The sequence below is a fragment of the Curcuma longa genome, chromosome 14 (assembly GCF_044706935.1).
Source record: "Curcuma longa cultivar G26 ecotype Majalengka, Jawa Barat chromosome 14, ITB_CL_G26_1.1, whole genome shotgun sequence".
In the NCBI taxonomy this organism is placed as follows: domain Eukaryota; kingdom Viridiplantae; phylum Streptophyta; class Magnoliopsida; order Zingiberales; family Zingiberaceae; genus Curcuma; species Curcuma longa.
In genome coordinates, this window is record NC_133874.1 from 8,253,432 (window position 1) to 8,268,976 (window position 15,545).

The 15,545-nt window shown below is 33.2% G+C and overlaps 2 protein-coding genes and 1 pseudogene across 2 annotated transcripts; all 3 read right to left on the bottom strand.

Annotated features, from left to right (window-relative positions):
- Window positions 1-245: 245 nt before the first annotated feature.
- Window positions 246-814, bottom strand: LOC141845550 (uncharacterized). The gene has a single exon (XM_074733608.1). It carries the CDS (start codon window positions 784-786, stop codon window positions 349-351), a length of 438 nt encoding a protein of 145 aa, XP_074589709.1. The 5' UTR covers window positions 787-814; the 3' UTR covers window positions 246-348.
- A 1,506-nt stretch (window positions 815-2,320) lies between these two features.
- LOC141845291 (transcription factor ILI6-like) lies at window positions 2,321-2,664 on the bottom strand (annotated as a pseudogene).
- A 2,813-nt stretch (window positions 2,665-5,477) lies between these two features.
- LOC141845290 (uncharacterized protein At4g17910) lies at window positions 5,478-13,058 on the bottom strand. The gene is made up of 16 exons (XM_074733352.1): window positions 12,900-13,058; window positions 12,764-12,827; window positions 12,630-12,675; window positions 12,362-12,498; window positions 12,131-12,204; window positions 11,917-11,998; window positions 11,748-11,837; window positions 11,245-11,318; window positions 10,610-10,697; window positions 9,241-9,367; window positions 9,037-9,141; window positions 7,573-7,702; window positions 7,417-7,468; window positions 6,948-6,992; window positions 5,719-5,817; window positions 5,478-5,644 (listed from the first exon to the last, which is right to left on the bottom strand). Exons 1-16 carry the CDS (start codon window positions 12,947-12,949, stop codon window positions 5,492-5,494), a joined length of 1,416 nt encoding a protein of 471 aa, XP_074589453.1. The 5' UTR covers window positions 12,950-13,058; the 3' UTR covers window positions 5,478-5,491.
- Between the last annotated feature and the right edge of the window lie 2,487 nt (window positions 13,059-15,545).

Consider the following 15,545-nt stretch of genomic DNA (forward strand, 5'->3'; position numbering starts at 1 on the left):
GTGAATATTTTTAAACATTAAGTATGTCAAATGTATTGTAGTAGATACAGAATAATAACTACTACAATGCATCCTACTAATTCAAAAATTAGAGTTTAAGATTTAGATTAATCATATTGAATAATATTAGAGGATATTTGAAACAAATATATATGGTAAAATAGTGAGATGAGACATGTTTTGATTAAAAAAATCAAAGGGATATATCCTTGTAATGATTTGAAAATAAATTTGTCAACGTATAATTATCAAAAAACATTCTTCAATAATTTCAAAACTTATATTTTCATCTTAATCATTAATTCTGACAATTCACATAATAAAATAAGAACATCACATCGAGTCGCCTCAATTCTCCTGCGAATAGAACTCAATGATTTCCTCCAAGTTGAGCTGAATCAAAGCCGACGAGGCGGCGGCGGTGGCGGCGGCGGAGGAGCACTCGTTGTGCACCAACCAGACCAGATGCTCGAAGAGGATGTGGTCGACGTCGACAAAGACGGCGCCTTTCCGCCGCCGCCGCCGCCCCTCCCTCGCCGCCGCCGTCGCCATCAGAACCCTGAGCGGGTCCGTCTCGAGGACGAAGGGCTCCACCAGGAAGACCCGCCGCTCCTTCCCCACCACCACCCGCACCGCCGACCCGGAGTCGTCCTCCCCGTCGGAGAACCCCGCCGCCCGGGGGAGCGGGCGGTAGCCGAAGCGAGAGAGGGAGGACGGCCGCCGGAGGAAGACGAAGCAGCCGACGGAGGCGCAGCCGTCGGACCTCCGATCGAGAGAGGAATGCATCGGATTGGAGCGATCAGATCGTTTTGTGTTCTTCGCTGCCTGCTCTGCTCTGCTCTGGTTATTTATAAACAGCTCGTAACGCGGGATTATAGTTATTAATTAGCTGTTAAAACTTAAACAATTAGATAGTTATGGAATGAGGCTCGATGTGGCTGATGGCTCGGCTCCGGCTCCGGCTCCGGGACGGCAATTTGAACTCAGGAGCGGCGCTTTGGAGGCCAGCCAGCCGAGCCGAGCCGAGCCGAAAAGAGATCGGAAGATTCGCAGTGGGCGGTGACCGACCATCAACTACACAGAACCAGTAATGACGAAATGAGGAAACGCGTTAAACCGGTGAGCGGTAAGTGACGCGAGTCGGCCACGTTTTCGCGGGCGCTGCGTGTCTGCTGATGTAATTAAGGGGAAATTAATCTTGTTTAAGAAATTATATATATATATATATATATATAAAAGGGGGAATTAATCTTGTTTAAGAAATTAATCTTAAACACTCGATCATGTGCGACATCAAAATTGGAACGCTCGAAAAACTTCCTGGCACCAAATAGTATCATTTTATATTTTATATTTTTATTTTTAAATTTACGGTTAAATTATTTAAAATTTAAGAATTGAGTTAGAGTATTAAATACAAATAAATTTTAAAATAAAAATTATTATTTATTTTTTTCTTACGATTAAACCATTTAAGTTTTTTTTTTTCTTTTATGATTTTGCGGTTAGGTTATAATATTAAACACAAAAAATTTAAAATGAAATAAATTTAATTGCTTATGAGGTGTATCGGAGAAGAAGTACAGGATAATAATCCAACACACTTAGTGAAAAAATAAAAAATATAAAATATAAAATATTATTATTTACTATTTCAGACGCTCAAAATTCTTTTTGACGCTTCAATTTTGATATCGTACACGGTCACGTATTTTAAGACACGTAAGATATCACTCCTCATATATACACGAAGAATGTTAAGTCAACATCAGATATTATTCATAAGTACATTCGTATTTTATTTTTTTATTTTTATTTTTATTTTTTTATATTAAATTTTAAATTATAAACTCTAAAATTTAAATCCTAAGATAAAATTATTTTTTTATATATACTAAATCTTAAATCACAACTTCTAAAATTTAAATTTTATAAAATAATTATGTTTATTATTAAATCATTCAAGATTTTATTTTTAAATTTTAATGATTAAATTATAATATTAATTATAAAAAAATTTAAAATAAAAAAAATTAATATGAAAAAAAAAATTAATGCTCAAGAAATGTAAGAGCGCAGGATATATATATTCAACCAAAGACCTCACTCATACTAATTTTTTTCCTTTCTAAAAAAATGGATAATTAGGATAGTAATTTTCTTTGAACACACTCGTCGTACATTATCATAAATAGACTCGAACAAATGATACTTAATCTAGCAAGAAAACTAGAGTTATTCATCGAATTCCACTTCCAACTTGTAATTAGGCAAACCGAACCATTCATCGGTTAACATTTCCTCGTCTCATTTTACCCAATCACACAATTAAGCTCCTAATAATGGTGGCTTGCGCCGGGCTTATATCCGTCGTCGTGAGCAACTCCGATAGCCTCTCACTCAAATCATCGACCTCTCGGTGTAAGCTTCTTATGTAGTAGCATGTATCTCACAATGACTTGCCCGCGAAAACCTACAACCCCCAAAGTTCAAAATTCTACTCGACTATTTCACTACTAACCAAAAGTGCACATCAAACTTCACCTTGTCATTGCTTTGGAGATGCGCTTCAGGGAGGACAGACTGCAGTTTCGACACAAGATCATCAAATTGTCGGTCGGTGATGCTCCTACTCTGCATCGGTCGAGACCTCCTGCTTGACATGATAGACAAAACCGACTACTATGATTCGAACCAAAGAAACTTTTGTTGGATGATCAACTCAGAGGCAATGTGAGCTGTGGATTTATAGAGAGGAGAACCTACTAAGGAAGCTAAAAAAGTGCAGGTAGGAAAAAAAAATGCAAGAGATGGAGTTTATATGCATAGTGATGTCGGAATAGAAGAGAATCTCATCCAGGAATACGCCATGCTGTGCCACTCTTGACTTGTCTGCAAAGTGGGGTCAATCCATTAGCATATGTTTGCAAAATAACTCGAACTACACGAAATATATCGTCTCAAACCACATATTTGTACGTCGTTCGACACAAGCGTACGTACACGAAGATAATCAAGCACATACAATATCAACAGAAAAGTATACGAAAAATTGAGCAAATGGATATTATAAACACCTTGTATAAGAGAAGATGCACAACTCCACAACATCTTTTAGGCGTCGAAACGCTCTTACCTGTGAGAAATTTACGAAAATGTAAGCGAAAAAATAATAATAGTCCTCGGACACAAAGGAGTTGCTGCAGTGAAATATAATGAAAAATATTTAGGCACATGAGCTCCTTGCAAAGGACAGCAAGGTCAGAGAAGCCATGAGGACTGACTGTTTATTTAGTCACTTTGGCCTGAGGAGGATCCAATGATTCCTCTCTATGCTAATCGGCAATTGCAGTTTAACTAATTGAGGCCTTGACAAGCAAACATTTTGTTTTTGTTTTTGTTTCTGAATAAACACATGATCAACAGCTAAAAAACATGAGGATTCAAACTCAAGTGATAATATTTTAGAACAAGCACAAGCACACAGATGTGTTAGAAGAAAGCAAAGAGATGGTCCCAAATACAATTACTCAAGACAACAGAGACTACTGCTCCAGACAGTGCAGATTAAATGGAGGGCAAATGTATTATCAGTAAGTGTCCTATGCAGTGAAACTGAGAGTGACCACTTTATTTCTCCACAATTTGTTTACTCGGTATCATGTCGTGTTACCATCTGTCGGCGAGTTAACAGTGAACGAACGAGAAGTAAACAAGTTTTAAACTTCCATACAAACATTCTCTATAATATAGACTCAACTTCATAATATATATACTATACTGCTGTAACTTAAGTAAAGAGATAATGGTTGAAGTAAATCACAAACAAATTAAGATTAAAAAAAGAGAAAATGATAATATTTATTCAATTTTTGGTGCACATATGAACCAGGAAGAAATGTTTTAGGACATAAACTTACATTAAGATTAAAGGTGTACGCGGATGAAATTCTTGCCTCAACAAAATGCTTGACTGACCATGCACCTGCAGTGACCTAATACTACTCTAAGGCCAGCTAAAAGGGTTGTTCTTGTTCAGCCACAGTTGATAAGGCCCTTCATGCAAAGTTGCACTACATAGCCTTCGCCATCTTCATCTCCTCCTAACTCGTCTTCATCAACAAGCTCAGCTCCTTTCTGGCAAATAAATCAAAGTCAAGTGAGAGTAACGAAGCAGAATCTTATATAAGATAGATGAAGGTAACACCTTGTCTACTCAAGATCCATTACATATCAAATTACACACTTTATATATGTAGTCTTTAGAAATATGGATAGTGTAATAACCCATTTTCCTAATTCCAGGATTTGAATAGTGATTATTGGTTAATGATGCAAGATAGAGATCGAATTGTTTTGAGCCAAATACAACTGAATGCCAAAAAAACAAAACTTGTTATAAATGCAAACTTTCTAATGCCCATGTTCTATTGGCAATATAACCAGCATGTATCATCTCAAGTTTTTTGAGTTTTTGCCAGCAAAATGACTGGAACAAGACATTTTAGAAGTTAATATGTCCAAGTTGCACACCAGTATATAATGGACTTATCTGATAATAGAAATGGCTCGTTCTGGACGTTTCCTTAGAAACCAACAAAGTTGAAACAACCCAGGAATTGAGAAACTATGGTCCTGTCCGAGCCAGGTCTCCACTCTCATGATGCAGAAATAATCAAAGGTGCTAATCATCTGTTCACAGATGTACCTCCTCCTCGTCAATTTTTATGTAGTCCTGACGAGAAAAGAAAGTAAAAAAATTATAGCCATGTTGATATAATGATATTAGAACATATAATTCAGAAGCAGTTCGTTGACTTTTTTACTATTGATATAACAAATAACACTGAAAAATATGAACCATCTATAGTCACAGTATACTGGTGCTTTAGTAGTCAACAAGTGTTGGCATTTAAAACCTATCCTAGACGCAAATGATATAATGTGAAATAAGACAAATAGAAAACAGCACACATTGTTGAAGTACTTCAGTGGATTGGTCCATAAATCGTCCTGTATCATCTCAGCCACCTGCATGTAAATGGGCCAATATTCATAAATGGTTAAGGTGCATTGTTTATTCCAAACTAAAGAAAAGCTCTCACCACGTATCATGTGATCACTGCCTCAAGCTCTGTATGCATGCACAATACAAGATTTTGACAAAATATGATTATATTTTTAACTATCCAACCTCAAAGAGAATAATATAAATCTAACCAGTATTTAGAAGACGTTTAATGGGCATATTAGAGGTGATGAACCACCTCTTTGATAATAATCAAAATAGGAGCATAAATTTGAACAATTTAGACATAAGAATAATCTTTTTTTGACTCAAATCAAGTATGAGTACTAGTAACATGTAATGCTTAATCCGAAATCAAGATAAATGGCATTGAACAATTTAACAATACACCAAGTCATTTAATTGAAGTCAACTTCCAGAAGTCAATACATTATTATTCTTCAACATATTTACACAAAACATCTACCAAAATTTAATTTTGATGCCACAGAACCAAAGAATTGAAATAACAAAAGATAAAAGAAAAGAGTAACCCAATAAGACAGTAAATGATGTTACAGGGGAAGCTGATAGGGTATCCATAGACAAGTTTACTAGACCAGTGAGGACATTTGCCTGCCAAGAGAATGAATGCCATTTGAAAACTATGTCAACTGAGGTTAGAAAAAAATGAACAACAAATGACTAACCATAAGAAATGAACCCAGAAGATTTTGGTTAAATGCTTCTTCAATGGCTAAAGGCTTTTTGTAGGGAATGAAGTCTGATAGTGTGAGAATTGATAGGACCTGAGAAAAAAGAAAAAAGATTCATCTTTTAAGGCCCAGCTAATAACATAGCACCCATCACAAAAGTGCATGAGTAACAATAACCCTGCTAACAACAAGTTGATTTATAGCCTTGTGGTTTTAGGTAATACAAAATTGTGTAGCATGGGTGAATGTAATTATATTGCTAGTGCTTTCACAATGTCAGTGGTTATGACTGAGATAGAGCAGTGTCAGATGGTACCCTTCAGAGCCAACTGAAATAGAAAGATTCTCATCTAGTGGCTCATCCTTCGATTCAATCCCACTCACGAGAGGGAGATAAAGTCTATAAAAAGAGAGGAGAGAAGAAGAGGAGAAACGTCAATCGGAACACCAGCAGCAATAAAGAGGAGTGATACTGAAGTAGGAGAAATAGAGATACATTCATGTCACATACTTGTAACTATTCCAATTCCAATCATGCTATTTCCAATTCAATTATTAGTGGTTAACCCATTAATATTTATGAAATTATGAACACATGGAAAAACTAATTCAATACCAAATGTCCATGGAGAATTATTTAGTTTGATCCTTAGATAATTATAAGGTTCATTTCACTATTATGCTATAAGAACCAATACACTTATTCGACGCACAACACACTTATTCGAAGCACAACACTCATTTTGGATAGTAAGGTATAATCATTAGTTAAAATATACTTGTTATATTTGATTTTAACTCAATTGAATTTCTATTTGATATTAGATTTATATTTAGAGATAAACAAATCAGGTGGTCATGGCTGACTTGATCTCAGTGCACTTTGAAGCGCTGCAAATCAGTAAAGTATGGTACCAAAAACACAACATTTCATTTGGAGATTGAAATTGTGGCATAGAAGAACATTTTAGACTGTGACCTCAGTTACTACTAAACTTGATAGGAAGCTGCAAGATTTGCTGCATATCAACCACATACTCAGGATGTGGTTTTCTGTCTCCTTAAAAGTACTCTTATTTTCTCATAATGATTTGTTTTCTATCAAATGGTACCAGAGAATTGGTGCTCTATTCTAACTGTTTGCAGAATGATTAACTAATAAATAACTTCAAACATCTCAGATGCTGGAAAGTCCTTAACAAAGTGGAAAGTGAAACTAGTACCTGAAAATTCTGAGCTATGACCTGCGTAACATACGCTAGGTTGCACTGCATAAAAGAAGCTTTGTAAATCACTTGGCATACAATGATAAAAATACAGAAAGAATACATCAGCAAAACTTAAGATGCATTATTAGCTATATACATATTGGCATAAGGTGTAGAGGAAGCAAACTCAATATTTGTACTTCAGTCTAGAACAACTAAACATTGAACAAACATCACTTTTTCCAAATCAGACCGGTTGGTTCATCTGGTTAAATGGAGAACATGAGCTAGTTTGCTCCAGTTCAATTAGTGAAAAATTTCTAATCCAGCCATATTTTGATGTGGATCAACCTGGAAACAAAGACCAGCTGGCCTGTTTTAAACACACTAACATCCAACTCATGTCTGTAGAAAGCAGCACTATGCAATTATCATTATAATATTTGTCCTCAAGCCTTTTGTAAGATGAAGAAACAATGTTTACCATCCTCCGAGATACTCTTTCCACATATTTGTCCAGAATGATAGTTAAAAACCTATTCAAATTAATAAACAAGGCATGAGATTGGCATGCAGAACCAAAGAGCTTAAAATGTGAGCAACTGACTGAAGTACAGTAGATAACTTGGTTAATATTTACCAAAACAAAACAGAAACGATCCAAACAGTAGCTCTTGCAGCTTGAATGTTTCTAGCCTTTTTAGATGAATGATTTCCAAAAAGAATATAGCGGCCTAGATGCACACCAATCAGATACATACCCCAGTACCCTAGAAGAAAAAAAAAGATAATTATCATCCACAGACAAAGACAAGTTCACTAATAGTTCTATCAACAATCATCAAGTAGATAATTTGTTTAAACAAAACGTAAAAAAGCAGATTAATTGATACAAGTTTATTTTCTTTATAACTGTTATGCACATACATTGATTGCAAGCTCTAAAAACACACAAATAAAGTTTCATATCAAAGTGGGGAACTTGCTGCAGAATGGAGTTACTCTTGCCAGCATTACTTTTTGTAGAAGCCAGGCAGATGGATGGAATCTGGAGAAAATTATTAAGGTTTTTTGTCTTTATCAATTGGACAACTTTTCTCCCATGGTTTGCAGAATCAGCGGATCAGCTGAGTTGGATACAGATCGGTCAATGCTGATCCAATTCCAAGCAAGAAATCTCAGCCAGCCCTCTGAGATTAATGAAATCTAGATTAATCAAGGTGAAATTAATGATAAACTCGTGATTAGCAGTTGGTAATCAATTGAGATAAGGGAAAAATCAGCTGAATTTGAGTGAAATCACACATTTGGGCCCATTTTTTCAATTTACACTCAGAATCTTTTCCAAGAAGAAGAGATGGAAAGGAGACAATCCGAACTATGTGTGGTATCATTGTGTTGGTGATAGAAAGAATGGATCTAGATTAAGGAGCCTTATTTATGATTTTAAATATTTGAAAAGAGAGCAATTCAAGTGAGCCTTTGGTGTAATGCAGATGCAAAGAAGTCACTAGAGAGGTGGAGAGGCGAAGGCAGAGGCAATTTAATTATTAATAGTTCGTTAATAATTAATTATTTTTATTTAATTAATATTTTAAATAATATATTTAATTTAAATATAAAATTAATTAATTTAATGAAATGTAGATGCATAACTTTTTTTAAAAAATTATATATATCTTTTTTTGTATTATTCAGTAAATATTTGTTATTTTGTTATTTTTCATTTTTTTCTAATTTTTCTTATTGGTACCAACACTGCCACCCATGTTCTCCCACTCAAAAATCAAATGAAAATCAGCTACAGTCAGTTGGAATGAGTCATTCCTCATCAACAGGTTGATTATAAACTTTGAACAATAAACATATTAGTTATCTGATCCTGATTGCAAATGACTTATCCCGGAATGTCTTTGATGTGTTTGAACTGTTTGCTGGATCTCCAGAAGACTAAGAAAACTAGAAATTGAACTCCAAAGTAAATAAACAAGAATTCGTGAAGCTCCTTTTCATTAAAAGTAAAAATCAAATATTTTTATAACAGACAAATTTAATTAAAACAAGAACAGCGTGTAAGAAGAATGTATATGAGGTTACTCATTACCAAATATACTGAATAGACCTTCCTTATTTTGGCTGACTATATCAGCCATCCTTTCATTTGAGAGCAAGTATACATTTAACCCATATAACAAGCATGCCTGGTACCCTGGCAAGAGAATATAACTGATTCAGAAGTTGTAATGAATTTAACGATAATGTTTTGGCTCTCATTTGACCTACCATCAAATGTTAATAAGAGAAGTACCTACAAGAATTAGCAAACCAACTATCCCACAGTACTTGGGATCAATGTCAAATAATGATGAAAGTAAAGACACTGCAGCGAGGGTGAAAAAGAAGTTCCAATGGACACCATATTCTCCCACATGTGCCTATGCATAATATGAGGAGTCATCATGTTAGAGAACTGTAATAACCCTTAAAAGAAAATAAACCACAGCAAAATCATGGATAGTAATTCAAAATATAACGTTGCTGTATAGCTTCAGCAATGCTAACTTAGTATATCAAAGTATGACTGCTATGTTGTATGGGTGCAATATCACACTGAGAATTGGAATTGTTAAAGCAAATATGGAGTCTGGAGGAATAAATAATTTTCTAAACCATTGAGCAACAAATATGCATGTGGATCTGTCCTTTAGAAGAAAGACCGGAAACAATTCATGATAATATACAATAATTATCCAAGTTCGAAAGGGCACAAAGCCACAAATTCTTATTTGGAAAATACAGTAAACTATGATGCACAATACTACACTGAAGGCCTTTACACGGTCTATCTAAATTTCTGTCAGATTTAGTAACCAAATAAGCACATATCTTCAGCCATCATTTCACTTCAGCTAGTGCTACAAGAATTCTTGAAAAACTGAATAAAATAATTTAAATGCTAATCCTAGAACAAAATAAGATAAAAGGAATTTTGAACAGTTTTGATGTAATGGACAATGAGGTAACGCATATATCATGAGGTATCTCCTGGTAAATGTAATCTTACTCAATGATACTTTTTTTTTTTTTGAGACTGTATAAGTAACTGGGTCAGTTGCTTAATACCAAAAATCAAGTAATAGTTGTAGACATTCTATCTACAGCCTAGAGTGTTAAACTTTCAATTTACCACTAGCTAACTTATCCACTCATCTCAAAGCACAGATACATCTAAGTGTGATGCATTTTATTTTTGCCATCTTCCAATCGTCTATCATATTACATGGATGCTTAGAACAAGCAAATCAAATGAGTCATGGCCTTCTTGGCAGATAAACTTAGGTAAAGTAATCAGCCAAAAATGTTGTTTCAGCATCCAGAAACAAAAGTAACTACCAAGGCCATAAAAGGCTTGCTGGCCTGTGCAAAATCAACAATTTCATCAAGGATAACTTAATGACTAATCCTGTAAGCCCTAACAAAATGTCACCCAGGCATGAACTGGAGAAGGAACTATATATTGACATTACAGAATGGACTTGAGCAATGCAGATGTCAGCTACTTTTGCTAAAGGTCAGTATAAGCACTAGTACATGTAAATTACATTGGCTATCATTTCAAGTTAGATGTCAATGGAAGTAATTTTGATAAAGTATAGAAGTGACTAAAGGGACCCTACCTGATAATCTACACCTGTTGTAGAAATGAGTCGTCCAAATCCTAGCAATATTAGTGGGCTTGTAGACTTGAGTGTTGCCATCCAATTCCTATGGAGAGAATATTGAACAATAGGATAGGATTTTCAAAAATAATTGTAAGGTAAACCATAAATGCCTATGCCATCTCAAGAAATTATTTTCAGTATATATGTGGTCAAATTTATTAGACCATGAACACCTTTAATTTACTGAACCAGTTTTATTTTTAAAAATAACTAAATAAACTTTTAATTTTCTTTGGTTGCATCATTCAGACTACAACTTCGAGACACAGAAAAACAGGTCCTTCTTCAAAGACAGGGTTTCTTCATTAGGTAACCATGTTAATTGAGAAGATTAACTTTGTTGTAATTGTATAACTACACTATTGTTATATATGCAGTATTAAACAAGGAAACTGTAAATTGACATTTCCATCAAAGATTCCTTCTTTATTGCCATTTGTCCCAGCCTTATTCTAAGCTGATTCCTTTTAGTATAAGAAAACAGTAAAATTGTATCTGTAAATAGATTTGCAAACTATAATTAACATAAAGACCTTAATAAGTTTTCCTAAAAATCCATTATATTACTGAAGAAATAAAGAGTTACTTACACTGAGATAGAATTCCGTGCTTTTCTTGAAACTAATGCATTAACCATGACAAATGATCCAACTCCCAGATCCATCTATTGAAAATCAAAAGCAGTCATAATTAGTAGGGGTTAACAACATCAACAATTTTGCACCAGAAAAGGAAATGCAATTGCTATATATACTGACCCAATACAAAATAAAAAAACAAACGTTTTCAAATTAGAACATATCGTTTAATGAGATTATATAAAATTATGAATGGAGTCTAACTTCTATCATTCACTACCCTAATTGTTTACCAGGGTTAAAAATGGAAATCTCAACGTAGAAACCACCAGAACAACCCTAAGAATAAACAAACATTCACAAAACTTAATATGAAAAAAAAAACATTTTCTTATGCAGAAAACAATTTTATCTTTATTAGGCACGAGCATAGCTTTCTCAAGTTTCTTGAAAAGCATTACAATTCATAACCATTTAACCAGACTTATAATTAATGAATCACATGCTGAGCTTACCATACTAGTACCATATGTTTCAGTCTTTGCATAGCGCCGGGGGAAGATTTTAAAGTCCACAGCTAATATACTCAAGCATGTCATGATGACCTATGTAGAAAAGAACAATTCAGATTGTTGATCCACAGAGAAATGAGTTAAATTAACTAAATTATAGTGATCACTATACCACCAATACTCGATATGATGTAATAGTTGCCCGCAAAGAAGATAATTGTCCTCCTCCTCCTTTAAGATGAATATATGAAGAACTGACACCATAGCACATTTGGTCAATAATCATTGGTAAGGTCATGTAACAAAAGGAATGAATACAATATCACTATATTAAATAATCAAAGTTATGGAAGGAATAGAGAATTGTAACATTTTGAATGAGTTACCCTTTAGCTGATATGCAGAGAAGTAGGACACCTATTAGCAGCAATGTGAACATATGAACCCATTCAGCAAGAATCTGGAATGAATAGGTCAAATGCATAGTTAATTTTATTGTCTGATTGGGACAAAGCACAACAAACTATAGGTAAAACTAAGGGGCACACAAGAACACAATTACAGATCATATGGACCAGATTCCAATGATATCTACTATTCTTAGAGTGACAACGGACCGTTAGAATCAGAAGAACGGGAAGAACAATGCACAAGTAATCAACACTGAGTGAAACTGCATAGCTTCTAAAATCACTATGGCGAGGAGCTACACCACCATCCTTCTTTGACGTGGCAGACTCAACATTGATCTTCACTGACAAGACATTGTTAACATCGTTAAAGCGTTGAATCTGTCATTTGATAAACAACAAAAGAAAGGAGAACCACAGATCGTTTTAGAGCCAAAGAATGGATTTTGTCTAAAGAAATTTAGAAAACATTCACCATTAACTCGGGCAAAGCTGCTCCATTGGCGAAGGACTACCAAACCCTTAAAACAAGTAAACATTTAAAGGTCAAACAAAACATGGTCCACCGTGCCTAAGCTTTGAGAGCTACAGAAAGAGGAAGTCCATTACAGGAATTATCGTGGAGAGAGCGACGACCTCCAGCATAGAAGATCCCGTAAGATTGCTCACGAACCTGTCGAGAACGCCAACCCGGTAAGAATACATTCAGATCAAAAGGGAACGGCGTGAAGAAAGAAACTCTTACTCTTCTTTGAGCAGCTTGTTGGGGTTGAGACTCTGTCGGAGAGATTCCATGGCCGGAGGTTGATCCGCAGAAGATATCGCCGCCGTGGGCGGAGGAGCACGGGATCTCGGAGGAGGAAGCGAACGTTTCCCGAATGTGACCCAAATGGCTGTAAACCGAACCAGGCAGACCGGACCGACTCGGTTTATTGGCTCGGAAACTAATTTAAATCTATTGAATCGAATTGAAATAAGGATGTTATAAAAAATTCTTAATTTGGAATTCTTAAAATTATATATATTAAATAAATATATTTTAAAAATATTAATTTAAAAATTTATAAATCCGAATAACTTGATCAATTCTAATAAAATAATTAAATAAAAATTGAAAATATATAATAATAATAATAATATTTTAATTTAAATATATAATAATAAATCTCATCTAAATTATATGATAATTATTGCTATTTTAAAAATTTAAATATTAAAATTTAAGAATTAAAAATTAATTTAAAAAATTTAATTGTCAATTTAATAAAATAATTAAATAAAAATTGAAAATATATAATAATAATAATAATAAATTAAACTCTAAAATCTTCTAATTTGAGTAAAATTGTCTAAAATACTCTAAAACTCTTATTTGAATCCATTCGAAAAAAAAATCTGAATCAATTTCAATCTCATTCTGATTTGATTCAAATCCTAAAACCCTTAATCATAATTTAATTTTTCAGATCAGATTCATTTTTGACATTAGATTATATATAAATTTATATTAATATGACATCTGAAAGAAAAATCAAATCACATTGGATCTTAACGCCTTAATTATATCTTTACGATTCAACTTTCATATATAAAAAATAATAATATAAACTAAAATAAAAAATATTTAAAATTAAAAAAAAATAATCTATTTAAATTATTTTTTTATTAAAAAAAGTTTGGCAAATTTTTCCACTAAAATTCTTCAAATTTTCTCACATTTTTCTACGAGAATCTTTAGGGGCTGAAAATGCTTGTCCCTTTCCCTGCTTTAACCACAAAATTCTTTCTTTGGAATGAAAATTGAGAAAACGAACAAACTTGATGGAACTTTGTTGAATTCATAGGAAAAGAAACTACGTGGCCATCATAATTTTGAGCTAAAAACACACATTTTTCATGACTCATTGAAAAGAAAAGTGAATTATATTTATTCATTGGATAAATTAGTAAATACAATAATAACATGTAAATTATATTAAAGTAAATTAATTTAATATTTGATTTTCAGTTTAATTTGGAACAGTTGTATCCTAATTAATAATTTTAACTAAATTAATAAAATATATTTTGATAGGATAGCGTTCATCATATATAACAATTTTAACTAAGTCTATAATATCAATATAATAAAAGTATTTTCGAAATGAAACATATATTAAAATACTTTTTAATTGTATCTTTTTTTTTTTAATGTTTGATTCTAAACGGATTAAATCTGAGATGATTGATCTGGTACATAAAATTTTTCATCAGACATCAAAGTAATTGAGAAGTGCATGATTGTTATCTTACCAAGAATGTCCTCAACATCCTAGATTTGACATCAAGGTAATCAAGAAGTGCATGATTGTTATCTTATCAAGACCAGCCTCAACATTCTAGATTTGTCATCCCACTAGAGGATCGTCCATAGTTGAGAATCGAACCATAGATTCTTGAATGGGCGTAAGAACGTCTGACTGCTAGATCAAAGTCTCAGGGCCAAATTTATTTTATTTTATTGTGTACATTAGGAGGGTTAACGACGTGGGGATCATGCGATATTTTGGAATTATTTTGATTATAAATTTTGAAAGGTCATAATTTTTAATTCGAATTCAATCACGAGATTTATAATATATCAAATCGAAGCTCATTTAGAGATCTATGTTTATTAAGAATAGTCTCCGAGGCATGGTACCACGATAGGACATCCAGATTATATTGTTACCCAAGCACCCACGGTTCGATCCTTAACTACGATGTATTTGTAAGAATTTTCTCTAAATAGGGAGTGCAATCAAAAGATGCTGGACATCTGGACTAGTCACTGCGTGCACTTACCGATTTACCCTGGTAGCTGGTGGGAAACTTCCATGGGCCGGACCAATCACCCTCAGGAATAGTCAATGAGACTAATTGAGATTTATCACTTTTTAATATTTATTACGAATATAACCATAACAACTCAATTTTAAACTAAAAAAATATAGTTTAAAGCTTTGCAAAAACTTTAAAGAATTTTAATCTTTTTATTAAAATTATTTTCATATTTTACACCGTTATAATTTTCAAACTATTTAAATATTTTATTTAATTGATGTTAGAATATTCTCTTTATTTTGAATTAATATTATCCAATTAAATAAAAAAACATTTTTTATAAATTTTGATAGATTATAACTTTCAATTTTGACAAATTATAACTTTAGAGTTCTTGAGATATTTTTGGGACTATTAAATTTTAAGACATCATAACTTCTAATTCAAATTGAATCATAAAATATAAAATATAATATATCAAATTAAAGATCTTACAGATATATACAACATGTAACAGCCCAATTTGAAACCAAAGAAATTATTTAAAACTTTTTCATACACTTTAAAGAATTATTATTATTAAGTTATT